This window comes from Cinclus cinclus, chromosome 8 (genome assembly GCF_963662255.1).
Source record: "Cinclus cinclus chromosome 8, bCinCin1.1, whole genome shotgun sequence".
Classification (NCBI taxonomy): Eukaryota; Metazoa; Chordata; class Aves; order Passeriformes; family Cinclidae; genus Cinclus; species Cinclus cinclus.
Window position 1 is genome coordinate 16,916,457 of NC_085053.1, and position 18,701 is coordinate 16,935,157.

Below are 18,701 nucleotides of genomic sequence, written 5' to 3' on the forward strand. Positions count from 1 at the left end.
TGAGCAGCTGTTTACTGAGTCTTTCCTGTGTTAATAAGCACACACATACACTCACTCAGTGTGATTTGTAGAAACCTCCAGACACGCAGACATTCATTGTCTTTAGAGCATCTCAGTGCAGCTCCATCCAGCACTGCAAACCTGAGTCACTTATGTGGGCAGACTGCTTCTAAAGAAAGTACTTAAGCAATCGGAAGCAGGCCAAATTTCCCATATGGCAACTAGATTAAGATAACAGTGGCATAAATCATTCTTGAAAATGTGAGTTAGCCAGACTCACTTGGGCCTGATATCTGACCAAATTCCCATTGGCTTCATTAGATCCAGTCTCCATGATGGACTTGCATTAATTTCATTCAGACAGATGTTTTTTTCAGTTCCTGTGCTAAGGAGCTATTCAAGCTGCTTACTGTGTTTTACTCAGAAGCAGCTGTGATGCTTTGCTGATGACATCACACTTGATGAAAATGAGCAGCAGCTAGCAGATTGTAAAACTGCTTTTTAAAATACAACTTCTTGCTGATAACATGAACCTTCCTGGTCCTGGTCTACATCCCAGTAGTTCACAGGGGCTGAAGGCTCCTACCAAGAAACAGTATTTCAAGAGCACAAACATATTATCTTTTTATTCTTTGATTCTTTCCCATCCTGTTTCTGTTCAATTCTGATAACTGCCAAGACAGTCCAGCGTAGGCTGTCTCAGCTGCTCATCATGCTCCATGCACAACCAATGTCACACAGATAAAATGTACCAGCTAAATTCATCAGCCAATACCTAAAACAGAGAGCAGATGCCACTGTCAGGACCAGCACAAATCATCTGTCTTCCCTGACTGCATTATTCTATATATATGGCTACCTGATTTCCAATATATATTTAAACCTGCCAGTTTTTATTAACTTTAAGGAAGAAAAAAACAGTAGCCGTAAACGTTGTCTTTTTCCTTTCTTAATTTAACCTTGCTTTTATCAAGAGTACATAATCCTGACTCTAAGCTGAGCTGAGCCACTTAAAGTGACCAAAGAACTGTTTCTGGGTAAAAATCTCAAAATAAATACCTCTGAATTTAGAATTCCGCTATTTTTATATATACAGCAGCCAACCATATCCCTCCTGGAAAGTGCACAGCTGTATCTAGAAGGGAAACATACTAAATGTTTCCAGTTACTGGATCAAAAATGTCAACTCACATGTCAGCTATGTTTTCTGTTTTCATCATTAATAGCAGACTGAGAAAGACACACACATGTACCTGAGTGCATGCATGCACATACACACACATATGTGTATAAAATATGTGCATAAGTGACACTTAGATCAGCTGATGTATGACTTATCTATGGCAATCACATCAGAAAAAACATGATCCGGGGGCAGTTGTTGCTAAAAAGAAAAAACAACCCAAACAATACTGCAGGGACTCAAAATTAGGTAAATGAGGGGGCAGGGAAACATTTGATTCAGAAGGAAATACAACAGAAACCAGAGTGCCTGAGTACTGTGGAAGGCTTCTGCCACTTTTCAAGTATGGCGTTAGGAACGAACTTCTACATTAAATCTGACCAAAAAAGATAAGAGTTCAAGTTTTAATGGCCTCATACTCCTGCAACATTTTCAAATCCTCTAGACACGCATACTTCCAGGTAGGAAAGCCCAAGCAAACTGGCATGCGTTATTTATGCAGAAGGGAGGAGGAAATTTGAAGTGTCCTTGTGAAAGAGGATTGCTACACCCAGGCACACACCCATTTCCACACTTCTCTCCCCACAGTTTGGCCACCAGCTTGTGAACAAACTCAGCCACAAAGTCCTTGGACTTGGACTTCCTTCCACCATCCACCATCCACCAGGCCAAGACAAAGCAATGTTACTCTTGAATCCAAAAGATCAGTGCAAATGATGAGCCTTCCCTCCATTTCCTGATAAAATTTAGCTGCTAAAATCAGAGGCATCCTCAACATAAAGTACCAAAGATTGTACTCTACAGAGGGGCAGCTGGATTATAGCAATCACCCAAAAAAAGGGAAGAGAACATCCTGAGATTAATGTAAGTCTGCCAATGCCAAGGCATTTGCTGCTGCCTTACCAGCAGATCATCTGGTGATACAGCAGTTTTAACTGCTCCTTCAGCAAGGAGCTCACGAGTGCAGCATATAAATACAACAGTGGTCTCCAGTACTCACCAGCAGCCTTCAGCAGCAATCAAACTCTCACATGGAGACCAAGAACCACTTACAGTCTTCAAGGTGCTCCCCTTGGGTTCTCCAGGTGCCTGAAGTTGCATTCCCCAAATTTATAGCAACTACCAACCAATGTTATTCTGGGAATTGAACACACATTGAAGAGCTCAATGAACATCACTAAATCAACCCCCTAATTATAGGGGCTAAGCAAAAAGTAATTTAATGACTTTGTTACATTATTAAAAAGAAGACAAACTTTCCCAGTAGGAATGAAAGCTACTTATTAGATCTGTCTGCCAATGGAGACTGCCCCTGCCAGTGGGCTAAAGACAACCACTGTCCTCAGCACTCCCTCTGGGGAAACTGCTGTGCAAACTGAGCAACAGAGGGGACAGAACGGGACATGGGTGAGAACTCTTGGATGACATCTCCAAGCACCAAGTCCTCTTGTTTTGATGAAGAAGCCAATCCACTGCCCGTGTAAATTGCCCAAGGTGAAGGAGAGTAGAGCAGACCCTCCTCTGCAGTGCTCCATTTATCCTGCTGCTTATGAGCCAGTGATTGTTATACCCTCCACATGCACATTTACAGTAATTTCATTTCCCACATGATTGTTGGGCCGAAAGCCATTCCTATAAGAGAAGGAACTGCTGTTTTGACTTGAAAGTAAAAAAACAGAATGAGGACAAAGTAAGGTAATATTTTTCTGGTCCTACTCAGACTCAGCCTTTAAATTTTATACAATAGTGCCACTAAAAGTAAGAAATTTGCAGCTTCTCCCAGACTCACAGAAAATAAGACCAAGTACAACAGTGGAAAGAGGATTGTTGAAGACAAAAGATCAATTCAATGCTGATTTTTAAAAAGAGGAAGAGTGAAAGGATTTGGTAGAATTTGAACATGATGGAAAAAAGCAGGGAAAAGAAGGAAGAGCTCATTTAGCAATTAATCCCTGACAGTGACAGCCTAATGAGACATTTTGCCAGGGCCATTTCTAACCAGGAGTGATGCATGGGGGCCTAGTCCCTTTGTTACAGCTGATGAATGTTGTCTTATAATTATACAGGCAAAGAATCTTCTACAAACTGATCAAGCGCAGCACATTAGAACAAACTGGGAACAATAACATGCAGGGCTGGGAAACAGCAGCAAGTAGTGATATTTTTTCTGGACTGAGAAAGTGATCCTGGTGGACAGGTACTGCCAAAGATCCCATACTTTGTAAGGCTGACAGCTGCCTTACCGTGTGCTTTATGTGCAGTACTTGGCTCTGTTTGGATGCAAAGAGAATATGCTATGTTGTGTATTCACAGCTTGAGAGTGACCAGAGCTGATGAACAATTCCAATATATTTCACGCCCATCATACCAGAACAGACATATTGTAATGCTTTGAAATAGTGCTAAAAGTGTATGAAAGATTCTGAGAGATTCTACACTTCTGATATTAGAAGAGAGGAAGGACAGGGAAGATCTCCGTGCTGCAGCATGACTGTTTTTGTGCTGACCAACAGCAGGGCAGAGGAGCTCAGGCTGCTTTATTCCTTCAAATTGCCTCCAGGAGGAGGTCTCTCTAAAAATTGTGATTCAGTGTGAAAGCCAAGACCATCATCACACTCACCCCCTGTATCAGCTGAGCAGTCAGATGCTGGCAGCTTAACCATCACCCAGGGCACCCAGGCAGGGCTTTTAAGGAAGAGGGACTCTCCCAGCTGCAGGCACATATAAGGGCATGATTTAAATTGGATTCTTGCATAGCTCTGCAACTCAGAGCTGCACTACTGACATGGTATCCAGTAATGCCTATCAGTTGCTTCCTCCTCTCAACAGCAGCTGTGTTTTCTGCAAGAGGAATGGCAGCTAAAAATAATCTGGCTTTGACTTCCTCTTTTAAGCCCTTCAGTCTCTTAAAAAGATTTTTTTGTTCTCCCAGAAACATCAAAGAAAATGTAAGAGACAAAACCAGAACGATCAACTGCACAAAGAAAACAGCAGCATTAGAAAGCTCAGAGAACAGTAGGAAACTACAATAAAAATCAGAGACAGTAAAAAATTGTCACAGTTTTGACCAATATTTTCCAAATTCCCTTTTGCATTTTCAAGGAGATTTCTGTTAGGCCTGTATTTGTATGACTCAGTGGTGCTGAGCAAAGGGGAAATAAAATCTGGATGCTTCTGAATGCAATTTATTTGCTCATTAAGCATAGTAAAAGAAAGAACTTTGTTCAGTAGTCATCAAACGCACTCTCACGTCTGCACAGCGGAGATTTTTACTCCCTCTTGAAATAAGTATGTTTTACTTCATTTTTGTCTTCCATAGGACCACAAAATGTAAATCCCACACCAAACATGCAAATGGAGAAAAAAAGAATATTCAATTAATCCCTCAGTAACACAGCACTATGTCTTCTCATCCAAAATAATTCTACAAATACAGTGCAGGTTAGCATGTCCAGACTGCTTTCATGATTCTTTTCATAAACATACCTAATTCTGTATTAAAATGCTTAGGAGTTTCATGCATAATTTTTAAATTGCAGTCCAAAATCAGCCAGATACAGACTATAGCTCAAAATTCCCCAAGGCGGGGTTGATGATCTCTAGTTGAATCTAGTCTGCCAGCAGAGCCCTACTCCCAGCAGGTATCTCTGGACATGACCAAACTATAAATAAAAGCATAAACAGAATTCAGACCATTACTTACAAATCTGCTGCTAACAGACCAATACTGTGTAAGCTCAGTACAAGGGACAGACAAAGAAATGAGGAATACATCTCTGTCCTATTGTTTCAAATTCCAAATAAATATATTGTACCATGTAAAGGTTAGGAAGAATCCAAGAAAGCATGCTGCTGTATGTATTTATGTAATACAGCATATACCAGGAGCTTTACCTAAGGCATAGCTATTACCATGCCTTTGTCCCTTCTCTCCCCTTTCTCCCTTTAACACCAGTAACCACAAGCATGAATAGCCACCTCACACTTGGCCAAGTCAAAGTGAAAACAGGGCCACTACCTAGGCAGCAGACTGCAGGAATTTCTCCTTCCTCTCCCTGAATCCCGTCCCCACTTGGCAGAAAGCAGCACCCTTTCTCCCTTCTCAGCTGCACCCCCTCACCATTTCCTCCCACACCATTTCCACTTTCACCACACTCTCATTTCCTACTTCTTTGCTCCTTTGCTCAGCATCACTGATGCAACTCCGTATTGCCCATTTCAGGGGTCTTGACAAAGCTCTCAGGGCCAGGGATGACGGTGAGCCCAGGCAGGGCTTAGCACCATCTGGCTGTCTCCCAGACATTCTGGGATAGATTGACCCACCCTGTGCACCAGGGCCAGCACAGCAGCTCCGCACCACTGACAGCTCCAGACAGGGTAAGGGAAACACAGATGTTACTGGTGAACTGTGGCCAGGGCTTCCCCTTCTGCAGTATGTAACACCAGAGAAGAAAGAGCAAAAATAATTAAAATTTTAAATATTATGGGAGGTGATGTTAAAAGTAATCACAAGAACATAGAATATTAAGTATGTTTTTATACCTTTTTAATAGGAAAATGGAGAAAAGGAGCTCCAGTATACCACAACAGAGAAAGTAGAAGATCTGTAAAGTAAACTGAATCCAAACATAAGCAATGCTTTATTGGGATATAGCAAGCAACCTATCAAATAGGGAACCAGTACAAACAGATTGAACATGACTCTCTTTTAACAGAGATGTATGATGACGAGACAGCTTCTTTCAGTTCTTAAAACAAGTATTCAAAGTGTTAAGTAAAGCATTTAAAAAAAAAATCAATCATTACAACACCAAAGACAGACAATATTAAAAGTGTGCAGAATTTTACTTTTTACAAATTTCTGCATGTTAGAAAACAATCATAAATTAAAAAAGGAATAAAATGAAACTTTTTTTTGTTTGCAAAGCAACACAAACCTTTAAAAACCAACTATATTTTTACATAGGACTACTATTAAAAACAGGTGAAAAGCTGAAAATTTAAAGGACAGCAAAAAATACACAACCCAGTTTCACCTGTCAGCAACACCTTCTGCTATAGAAGGAGTTATGTTAGTTCTATGTACAGCTTTAAACATTGCAGCATACCACGAGTAAACCTTAATAAGGTCAAAATAGGACCCTCTGCAAAAAAGGGTGACTTGGCAAGTGTCAGTCCCATCCTGAAATTATAAGTAGTAATAATTTTAGTAAGTCTTTAGTGTAAACCAAAACCTACTTTAATTGGTTCCTCTCTCTAAAGATGCATGTAAACTTTGGGATTGTTTTTGTTTAATTTTTTGGTATCTTAATTAATGAAATAAAGAACATGTCTGGCTCAAAAATGAGAATGACATACCTCCCTTTTGTTCTGGATACAGTGATGTAGCTATCTCAACATGCTCATTGACACTTCCTAAAAGAGAAAATCATTATGTACTATGTAAAAAATACACACCACCTCCCTCAGTTCAGACTCAGTATATAGTATATTGCCAGCTCTATCCAATAGGATATATATTCTAATTTGGTTTAAACTCTTAATAGATATATTCTCTCTTTACAAAGTTCCATCACATGAAACCAAATTGCTTATTTTTCCTTTGAGGCACAGCATGACCCCAATTATACAATTAGCTATAAAGAGTTGTTCTTTAGATGTTGTGTCTGTAGAGGTTTTACGTGATATTCATAGATTTTCAGCGCAGGCCCCAGTTTTAATGAAAGTCCAGTCAGTACATCATTTCTTGTCATCAACAGTAATGATTTGCCATCAATCTCCTATAAGAAGAATTAAAGAGTTGATAAAGACAAATATACAAATCTAACAGGTGAGAACAGTCATGCAACAAATGGAATACTACTATAGAGGATCAGTGAGAAAAATAGTAGCCTTGATTTTCCTGACACCATGTTCACAGCTGCTAAATTCAGCTTGCTGTCTGTTTTTCAAGAGCTCACCTGTGCTGACTAAGGCAGAAATACTATTTAGTCAAGCACAAAATCCAAAGGAGCCTAATTTCAAAATTCTCTCCTTGTAAACCTTTTTCTAATTAATAGGTACAAGTGAAGAATGCCTAATTATCAGCCATTAAGGGAAGGATACTCCTAAGAATGGAGCTTATGAAGTGCATTTCAGAAGAATTACTATTGACAGCAATATGCAAGTTTAAACCAGTGAATATCTGCTATTAACTTCAGATGCCTTCTTTAAAAGGCCAACCTTCCCATGCATCTGGTGGGGTGAAAAAAGGAAAAGACTCTTGCAATCAGAAATTTTGGAAGGGCCTGACTGGAGTTTGACACTCTGAGGGAACTTCTCTTCCCCTACTTTCAAGGGAAGACAAGAACAGCAGCAACTTGCCAGCTTAGGTCACAACAACCCCTACACCTTCCTGCTTCAAATACCTCTTGTAAACCACAGATATAGTGTGCTTTTGTTTTTTGATTTCCACTCAGACCTTTACTTTATGACCTGTTTAGGTTAGAAATCCTGTTGGCTTTGGATTTTTTCCCATCTCAAAAACTTGACATATGCTTGAAAACTCCCTCTAAATCACTTTTAAAGTCAAAATGGAAGAAAAAGAATCCACATCTCTCCTCTCCCTTCTATTATCTTGTAAATGTTAGAGATCCCATCCTTGATAACAACTAAATGTGAAAGGAAGACTTCTGCTAGAGTTCAGCAGGAACTTGTCCAGACTGATCTCTCTGAAAATTTGATAAAGTTTATAAATACAAAATACATGGACAAACTACAACATAGTCAAAGATCAGATGAAAGTGGCATTTTTAAAAAAACATCCCCAAGATGCATACAACTACTAATCCCTCAGGGGAGCACAAAGTAACAGTAATTCTAAAAGAAAAAAAGTTTCCAATAACTTTTTACCCAATTATAGCAGGTGCCTCTTTCCAATTACTGTTGAGAATGTTAATGGTTAAAACCAGTTTCTATCCTCTCTTTTCCATGCGTCACAATTCTTTCTGTGGGAATTTTGACACCAGTGAGTGTTTTGCTCATTGCTATGACCGATCTGAAGTTGCCTTTTCTGCTGCTGTTCAACGATGCTATGGAGGAAGAACAGCCTCCAGCTTGGTAGGATCCAAATGGAGTAAATCCAGTACCTGGAATAGGAGAAACTCCAAGAATAGGAAAAAAGCATCTATTCCTTCCTTTCCCTTCTTCCACAGGGTTCCCTGCATTTTCTAGAAATGCTGGTAACTATAAGACTTCCATTGGATAGAAAACTGATTCTTTAAACACATCTGTGTAGGAATGAGTGATTACATATTCAGAGTTCAAGCATTTTATAAATGTGTGTGAATTGTAAGCTTTACATCTTCCACTTCCTTTAAGTTTTCCACATTAACCTGCTTCTGCAGAATTGTCACACTCTTTTTTTTTTGCACCAAGTAAGATTTTGTATGGTCTGGTGACTTCTCTGATTTCTTCTCTGCTACTTCTCTATTTTCTGGATTTTTTTCAGGATGCAATTTCAATGCTAGCTCTCAGTATGTCTTTTTAATGTTATCTGCAGAGAGACTTCTCTGCACAACTCAAGCTAACAGTAATTCCCTACTGATGACCTCAACAGCAGTATCACATTGTCTTCAGCAAATAACCAGGAGACTGGTTAAGTTTCAAGTACTCCCATCACCCCCTTCTGCTCTAAGTGACTGAGAAAAGCAAAGTTTCACAGTAAGCCAACATGAGAGCACAGCAGCCAGCGCACTCATTTGCTCCTCTATACCATGGCTCTGCCAGAAAGCAGCAGTGGACACCAGCTGATGTCAAACTCCAGCTTCCCTTCTGATAAGGCACTGCAGTGAGGCCAGCAAGCCAGCACTGAGTTACCTGGGCATATCTGGCTATCACAACATAATGGTCAAGAAGCCACAAGGGCCATAACAAAGGTCAGAGCACAAGTACACCTTGAGACCTTGTAAACAGCTCCAGCCTTGGAGTGACCCACAGTCCCCCATGCTTCCAGGGGTCCTACAGAAAACTCAGCCACAAATTTGCAGGCTGTATTTCTCTAAAAGTGTTCACACCCTCATCCTGCAACTGCTATTCCTCCCTCTTCAGGTATCCTGTATCCCCCAACTTCTTGGCTTGTCTGATTTGCTTGCTGATGTTATAGATTTTTGTTATGGGGCAACATCCTTCAGTTGAATCTGTTTTCATCAGTGAGCTCTTTTGATCTGCTGACATCAGTGGAACTCCAAGAAGGAATAACAGATAATCATCATACAAGCATAATTTCTTACTGGCACTAACAATAGAGTTTTAATAAAATATTCTGCAGCCCTTAATATGTCTTTTAATTTTCCTTAAAATATTGTAAGAAAAATTCAAGTTTTAAAGATTTTTTGAGCCACTTATTTTTAGGTGAGTCCAGATGTATTCGGGTTCTTCAAAAGAAAGTGTGGACTCAGTTATTGCTGTGTAAAGGCTCAGTGTAATAATAGATGTCATGATTACATTCTGCGCTAAGGATGTTTTGTAAAGAAACCATTGTGCTACCCCTATTGAAGCAGTTCAGTGGAAAACAATTTCCCAGTGTTGTAGGTGAAACTGAATACTTTCCTTTACTGCTTATAATCTCATTCCTCTTCCAGTACATATTCAGGGCAGTAGATCAAATGAAACTAGGTTTCTGGGGCCCAGGCAACTGCAAATGACAGAGGAAAATAGAGATGGACAGAACTGCAGCTGTATGCCTGGTGCTCTACACAGAGAGAATGGCTAAGGATTCAAAATGAACCTGACAGAATGCACTGCCATACCTGGGAGATCCGGACCAAAAATACTGTAAGAACACAGTTAAAGTTAGTGGTGACAAATAGTGTAGAAGAAACTGAACAGCACTACTGATAAGAAGTTAGGGACAGGATTGTTTATGAGCCTGTTCCTGGTGCAGAGAGGGATTAGGCTGGTAAACGTAGAACCAGGCACTTGCTGCTCCTCATGCTGCTAATGGAAAGGGTGGGGAGGAAGGTGGCAATGACTTCTGCTGTGATTATCTATCCCTCAGCTCCTGGCCACATCCTGGTGGCAGCCGTCAGACTCTCCCTCCAAGGTTTTAGCACAAGGTGAAGTTGGCAGTGCAACCACAGCCACATTTCTGCACATAGCTGTCCTAGCAGAGTCCTCAGTTATCCTACTGAAACCACTCATCCTTATTGCAGAATACTAATAAAGCCTTTATACTCTACTTCTATGCTGCTTTCTATAAGGCTGCTGCAAACCGATTTTCCAAAACTCATAAATTAGCCTCACCTTTCTGCTGCAAAATCAGTAGTAATTACTGAAGTATTATTGACAAGCCAGCTGTGAGGTAAAGAGGTCAAGATATTTGCTGAAGTGAGAGGTATCTGTCAGTATAAGAAAAAGACCCCCAGAGGCCTTAATTACTTTGCCTATGTAGTTTTTTTAAGCCACATTTCCAGGGCTATTGTGACATGGATACTAAGGATTAAGGAATAAAGGAATGGACACACTCAAACCTTTTCCTTTTTGGCTTGTTCACTCATTTTCAAATGCTGAAAAATGAGTAGAAGCTGCAGAAAGAGTCTCTCTCTGCAACCTTCCAGAGAATCACCCAACACCAGGCTTTTCACCCTCAAGAACAAAGAATTAAATTTAGATACTTTGTTATATGCATCAGTTACAAACAGATGGGATTTCACACACATGATGCTGAAGGTCAGTAACATTAACTTGACCAACCATGATGTTATTTCATGTGCAATGTACAGTCTCCCTGCAAAGCTACCAATAACTTGCACCAATTCAGTACCTTGGAAGGTCGAGCCATCTATTTTGATAACTAATTACAAGTGTGGGTGACTAATTTCCTGGTAGTCACACACAAACCTACAGACTTATCTGGGGAGGTGCTGAACTGCCAACCTGATGTAAGTTACTCCTCTATGAACAGGTGGGCTGTAGGCCAAGTAAGCTGACTTCCCAATTCTGCCCCACTAACACACCTTTACCAGCTGCTGGCAGGTGAGTTACAATGGGCCACCTGACTGTTAAGCTCTCTGCTGATCTAATCTACCAAAAGAAGCCTTCCATTAATATCAGCAGTTACAAGGCCCAGAAACAAAGACCCAACCTGCTCTCAGACTGAATCTTACAAACGTGTTGCTCCTCTGCCAACTTAGTGCCAACTTGTCCTTTCAATATTCACTTGTACTGCCAAATTCAATGCAACACAGCAGCCCCTCTTCCACCCTATGCCTTCGAACTCACGCTGTTGCTTAGAAGCCCCAGGTTGTACAAATACTCATGAGTGTAATTACACAATACACTAAGAAAGAAGGGAATTCACATTTCAAATTCACATTTTAAATAACAAGACAGTGAAACTGAGTGGGTTGTATAGGGAGACTGAATTCAAGCCAGAAAATTTGTTTCAATTTCTCACCTTTCTGAATCCTATTTTTAACAAACTCCAACTCATTATCCACAGCTTGTAGAACAATTTCATTACTCAGAGATCACAGTCCCATGCATTGTTACGTAATAACAGGCTTAAATCCTGCCATTAATGTCGGATTTTTCTCTCCCATTTTATAGCATATAACCAGGCCCACAGCAAAAACATGCAATGTGAGAAACTGGTGGCAGTCAAACGGTGTTTACTAACAGATTTACCTGTTCCTGAAAAGCATTGGCTTGTTCTTCAAATCCAGCTGTTCTGAAATAATTCACAACATCAGTAACAGCCCAGTCAGCAGGATCCAGAGGTCTCCCGTTCTCTACTGAACTGCAAAGTGCAAATGCAGACAAGTAATCACTAAAGGTGTGCAGAACATCTGTTGCTTCTTTGTGCATGTCTCATGTACATCCCCTCCTTCCTTGTTTCTCCAGGATAAGTGTTCTTTGATACATCTCCCCCACCCCAATACAGAACAGTCACTCCTGTTCTTTTACACTCCAAAGACCTGATGCTGGAGAAAACTGAGACACCTCTCCTTTTGAAAAAGAAGCAAGCACATGAATCTGCACATCAGCCAAAGGCAATCAGTTAGGCTCTTCCTACAAGTGAGCTGTCTTTGCTGTTGGAGAACGAAAACTGCAATAACTGGGGTACCAAATTCTTGCCTTTCAAGCCTGCAGCTTGTTTTCAGCTACCAAGTAGTTAAAGAATTATATGTGAATTATTCTTTACACAGATGAGACTGTCCCTGTAACATGGGTAGAAATTACTGGTAGCCATCTTTACCTTGCAAAACAACAACAAATAAATTACAAACAAACAGAACTTCCCAACCAGAACAAAAAAAAGAGGCACTAAATGATTGCACTAATTCTCAATACAGAAAATTTCCCCAAACTGTTATCAGACTCATCCTTGGACAAATCTATGGACTTTTTAAATAGCCATGCATCTGAGAAAACATCTGTTAAGCACAATCAGAACTAATTCCTTCTGCTATTAACCTCAGGCAATTGGTTCCACAGTAGCAGAAACAACAAAACGTTCATATTACTATCCTTATCCTGAATTTCTTTTCCTCAAACTGAAATCACCCTATCACAAAGATAATCTTGATGTATCTGAAAATTTTCAGTAAAAAGAAGACACATAGCGAGCTTGACTGCCTTTTCTACTGCAATTTATGAGGATGAAAAGCAAGACATCAAAGAGTTTCTTTAACATGTTTCTCCAAACAGAAGTCCAGAAATTCATGCCAAATATTTTCCATTGTTATACTTGCTTAACCATAATGCTAATGAAGCAATATTGAAAATGTACAGGACAGGTGTCAGAATCCTGTCCATTTTATGGTCTAAAGCTTAGAGGCAGGACTTAGATTTCAACAGCACCAGCTGGAAAAAAAAACCACAGATTATATTCTCCTGACAATATTTTTGTTCTTCAGTTTTTTCTTTCCCAACTGTCACCATCTCTGCCTTGCCTGGACTTGTACGTTTTTCAGCAAAATAACTGGGAAAATCAAGGGCTGACCATTTTTCAAAGCAGCCAGATGGAATCTATACATAGAGTGCCTCCAATTGCTGTTTCTACAACATTCTTTTATTTCTACATATATCTGAGTCCTGGAAAGGAAGACTCATGAAAACTAGGATTTTTGCATCTCCCCAAACTCTTGAAATGTGTCTGTCAATACGGCAACAAAATCTGGCCACAGGGATCATCCACAATCTGTGTTACACTGGGTCTTCTAAAAGCAGTTTTTTTTTCACTATCACAGATCACCAAGCAATGACAAATGGAGTTTCTTACTTTTGCTCATCACATAGCTCCTTACTTCATGAATTGCTTCACTGATTGTGATTACTTAGAAAGGAGCACTCAGCAAAACTGAAAATGAGACTGTCTGGCCTTACCAGAACTGCACTTTTTTCCTGTGTATTTTTTTTTAAATCAAAGAATGCCTTTCAACCAAGATTTTTTGGTGTTGAGCAGACTCTGAGGCTTAAGAAGTAAAATGTGAAAACTGCCACACAAAATCTGCATGTATTTATAAAAGCAGCACTTGAGGAATTATATTTATATCTTTGCATTTTCCTTAAGACACAGACCATCTCTTTCAATCACCCATTTTCTATTAAAAAATAAATAAAATGCCAACCACTCAGTTAAAAAAACACAAACTGAATTTAACCCTTCCTAAACAGCAAATAAAGGGTTCAGTCTGAAAAAATATCGCCTATCATTTTCTTACTTCTCCAAACACTTTCATTTTAAATTATATATTTATAATATATATAATATTTATAATTTTCCACAATTTTTTATCTCAGCCCAGGTGCTTTAGTTTTTCTTGTAGGTCTTCTTTAATCACTAGGAAACTACAGCTTGTTTGAGATCCAGCCCCATCCAGGGCTCAACTGCAACAACTTCAGGGGTTCTATCTCACTCATTAATTAATCACAGGAAATAATTATGAATTCCTGCCTCAAGGAATAGCATCATGCTGGACCTCAAGTGGAGCCAATCTCCACAGCTACAGCTGCAGAAGACTGGAAGGCATGTGGCAGATTGCTGGAGGCTGGCTGGATTTTAACCCATCTACCCACACAGATGCTCACCTGGCTTGTAGACTTTTAGTCTCCTCCTCACACTGCTGCTGACATGGCTCTATTCTTAAGTCAAGAAAAGGGAATATATAACATCCACAGCTTAGCCATACACTGGCTTATGCCTGACATCCTGGATGCTTCAAAATCATATGGGGACTGGCATTTTAGGCTTTGAAACGAAATACTAGATGTACTGACAATGAATAAGAATTAGGCTTGTCTGTTTTTCACCACTGTCCCTATGCCTTTATTGCCATCATGTGGCAGAAGCAGTAAGGTCTGAAAGGATATAGCTGAGAACAAACAGATTTTATCCAAGCTATTTAAAAGCACTTCAGGAAAGTGTCAAATACTTCCTTTGTAGATATGCCCACATACATACTATATACATTCATCTAGAAACCACAGCCCCACAGTTTAAATACAATGTCCATCCCCTCTAACAAGCCACCTTAGCAATCATTATCACCCAAGCCTCTGAGAAAATGATCACTGTCCTTGCTTTGACGGCCTCCTTTCTCCTCCCACCCCAGAGTGCTCATTGTAGAAACCAGACTGTCATAGGGAAGGTGGTTTCTGAGGGACACATGATAATTATTCATAGTCACTGAATAGGAAAATGCTCTTTATGTTGGTGTGGTGTAGCCAGCATCTCAAGTGAAGGGGAGAATACTGATTTTAATGACTGCCATCAGATCTTTTGATGCTTTTCATAATCAGGTATTTTATCAGTAGCCTGAAGTGACCATTGTTATTTGCCTTACTCTAGTGCCTGGCAGCCTACACATTGTCACATTTTCTTGGATGGCTTATGTAAAAGAGATCTGAAAGAGAATGAGGTGCAGCTGCACAGTGTTGCAGCTTAACAGAACAGACTAAGAGCTTACTCTACTTACTCCCTCACCATGGCTTATGTAACCCTAGAGCAGCAAGGCCAGGTTTTTCCACACAGAACTTCAACTCTCAGATCATAAAGTCATTCAGAATTGCTAATCCTAATTACAGAATTTCTGATCTTAAGTAAATGCTTACAGAAAAGTGCCTATGCCTTAACCTGTAGTCTACCACACAAAAGAAAGCTGAAGAGCAGTACACACCATGTCTCTGCCTTATTTCCACTCTAGGTCTGAAATAAAACCCCAGCAACTTCAGGCTTCTCCAATAAACAGCTTAAAGTACCTGTTTCAGAAGGGAACTGACACCTAAGTGATGTGCTGCTGCTACTTCTCAGCCCTAGACAGGGGAGCTGCCAGCAGAGATGGGCACAGAGAGGTAACTTCCACACAGGACACTTCTCTCATTAGGCAGTGGCTCTGCAAAAGCCACTCAGAGAGAGGTGAGCAGAGGCAAAATATTGGCTACAGCACTACCACTTGCTTTAGTCTCTGGTTGAGACCAAAAGGAAAAATGCACCCCTAACTTAAGTTACTAGCTCCTACATCTCTTCACTGCTATACAGTCTTACCACATATCACTTTTAATCAGATCAGTGCCCTCAACCCTTCTATTTCAAAGCTGTAATACAATTGAAATAGTTAAGAAGTGGGAGGGTTTGAAATGAGCAAAGATGGAGATGGGCACTACTGCCAACTACATTAGTTCAAAGAAAAACTACATTCAAAATCCATGTCTGTTTATGTAAAAGGAACACTTACTTTTTGACATCCAGAGAGCCATTTTCCTTGTTTTCCATGTCAACAGTTAGCATGGGGAGGATAGAAGTTTTACTTCAGCAACTGATCAATAGGGAGGAAAAAAACAAAAAAAGCTGTGTTTAATTTCTGGTAATATGACCAGAGCAGTGTAACGTAACAGAAACAAGCATTCTGCAGGGAAACATGCACGTTTCCACTTGAAAGCAACAGTGCTGTCAAAGACTGATTTCCTTGGAAGCCTGGCAAAGCTGATAGTAGCTAATGAACTAGAAAAAAACGTTGACCTGTGTTTCAAACAGAAGAAATAATTCTTGCCTGAAAATCAAGGAAGATAATATTACACTTAATCCTTTCCAAAAGTGTTAAAAGTTTTGACCAAACTGTATGTATTCACATATGTGGAGATTGACCTGCAATGTATAGCTGTGTATCAAGAGAGCTTAATAGGCCTTCAGTCATCCTGTGATACAGAGGATCCAAACAGATGGAAAATCTTCAGAAAGGTTTGGATTTCCATAGCCTTGTTTTACAAATGTGGACTTGGATACAGATGAGCATACCACTTATTTCACAAAAAAAGCTAGTAAGTAGAGTTGTTAATTGGGCCCCAAACTCCTGAGGCCTAAATCAGTACGTTATTCATAAGACCTCTCTCCCTGCACTAGAGCAGCTTCTTCTGTAGATATGCTACACTGAACTCCAAAAAGGAAAGGAGCACATGAAGGACATAGGAGAAAATCCAATTAGTTTCCTTCCTTGCAGCACGCTGAAGTACTTGCAGCACATAGCTTTTTCCATCACTCCGTGGCACATGCAGAAATAACCCAAGCCTTTCCTTTCTGTACTCAAGTAAGCCATTTCTATTTCAGAGAGCACCAGAGAACAGACCAAGGACTCAGGACGTTCTTGCTGTAGCATTAATGGACGCCAGTGAAATGTCTCAAAGCTCTGGGAAGTACAGAATAGGGAAATCATGCTCTTCAGCTAAAACTTTCCAAAAATAGAAAATAGCAATTAATACTACTGTGGGAGAAAAAAAAATAAAGAAGACGATGACCCTTTATTATACATGTAGAAGCATATAAAGCACCAAGAAAACAATAACAAACTAATCGAAAATATGCTTCTTCCTGCACCGCTGACCAAACAACTCCACGCATTCCTGAAATCACTTCTCGGTTCACCTGAGGTGACTGCAGACGACACCCGCACCAGCCTACCTGCGGAACGCCCCGCGCCGCGGCCGCGCACGGCCCGGAGCCCCCGGGCTCGGGGCGGGCACCTCCCGCGGAGCCCGCGGGCCCGGGCGGCGGGGGCTGCCGGGGCTCCGCTTCCCGCGGCTGCACCGGGGCTGTGACAAGCGTTCAGCATCACACGGGCACCCCCGAGCCCGCTCGCGCTGCACCACATTGTCAGTTCTGACTGGGGGGCGGGGGAAGCAAGGCAGAAAAACCTACCTACGAGCAACTAAACCAGCGCATGGCTACCGGCTGCTGCGGAGCGGCGGAGCCCGCGGCCCCCGCCCCCCGGCGGCAGCGGGCGCTCCGCGGCGGCTCCGAGTGACACCGGGAGCGGCCCCGCCCGGCCCCGTGACGCGCCCGCCACACGCGGACCGCCCGCGTCATGGCGGCCGCGTTAAAGGCGCCGCGCCGCGGGACCCCCGGGGCGGCCGTCGGGCCGGGGACGGAGCGGCGCCGCCGCCGAGCGGCTTTTACCCCCGGCAGCGCTTACCTGCTGGGGAGCCGGGCACCGCCGGGCCGGTAGGGCCGGGCGCGGATCTGCCGCGGCACACGGCCGGACAGCGGCACTCGGGGCTCGGTCCATGGCTTGAGGTTCTTGGGGCCTCCTTGTGGACATTTCCACTCCTCCTAACGTGCGGGGTGTTACAAGCAGCGGAAAGGAAACCAATCCTTAGTTGATGAAGGGTGCAGTACCAAGCCGAGGAAATTTCGTACAAGGTAGGAAGTAGGAGTCGCCAGATGTTGGGAAATGGATAAAGTTACAAAAACTCATTCCGAACGAGTTCGTCAACACGTGTGCGAGCAGCAGGCACTTGGCTTTCTGTGAAACTCGTGCTGTGCAGGCTCGGGGTGACGGGAAAGAGGAGTGACCAAGGACAGAACACCTGAGTCACCTCCACCGTGCCACCGCCGGCCCTGGGGAAAGAGAGGAGACCGAGGCACCGAGTCTGCAGGTCCTACTCGTCTGAGCTCCAGACTTCATTTCACAAGGAGAGCATACCCACGGGATTTACCGTACAGAAAGAATCAAAGAGCTTAGAAATTGCTAACTGTCTCACTGGCAATAAAATCTCACCCACAAAGTTTAATACAAAAGTTGTCAGGTTTTTCTGGCACTTCTTTTTTTTTTCCTTCTTTCTTTTTACACTTTTTAAAAATCTCTTCACTATTTCCTTGATTGCTGGTATTTTGTAATGGCATATAAGCATGACCTACATGCACTGTCGGTGCAAGGGAAATTAAACAAGGACTATCAATACACCCTGCTTTCCCCACACATGGGCTTTGCAGTCAGGGCTACATCCCAGCCATTACTCAGATGCTGTGACCTTTTGATTATCCTTAAATTTGTGGGATGGTTTACTTGAAAAATTTCCTTCTGAGTCAAACCACTCAAATTACACTCCTGCTCTTTGCTGCAAGGCAAGGGAGACATTACAAATTACCTGGGGATTTGCATAGAACCTACTGGTGACTCCAGCGTAATTTCCGCAGAGCTCTGACACAAGTGCCCAGCTGACACGGACAGACAGAGCCTGCTTGGCCACCAGAGTGGGCACA

General features: G+C 41.6%; 1 protein-coding gene across 1 annotated transcript; it reads right to left on the reverse strand.

The window, feature by feature from the left end:
- Positions 1–6,786: 6,786 nt before the first annotated feature.
- SAMD13 (sterile alpha motif domain containing 13) lies at positions 6,787–17,477 on the reverse strand. Its single transcript, XM_062497638.1, has 4 exons — positions 17,358–17,477; positions 15,901–15,981; positions 11,849–11,960; positions 6,787–6,963 (listed from the first exon to the last, which is right to left on the reverse strand). Exons 2-4 carry the CDS (start codon positions 15,951–15,953, stop codon positions 6,820–6,822), a joined length of 309 nt encoding a protein of 102 aa, XP_062353622.1. The 5' UTR covers positions 15,954–15,981; positions 17,358–17,477; the 3' UTR covers positions 6,787–6,819.
- Positions 17,478–18,701: the final 1,224 nt, after the last annotated feature.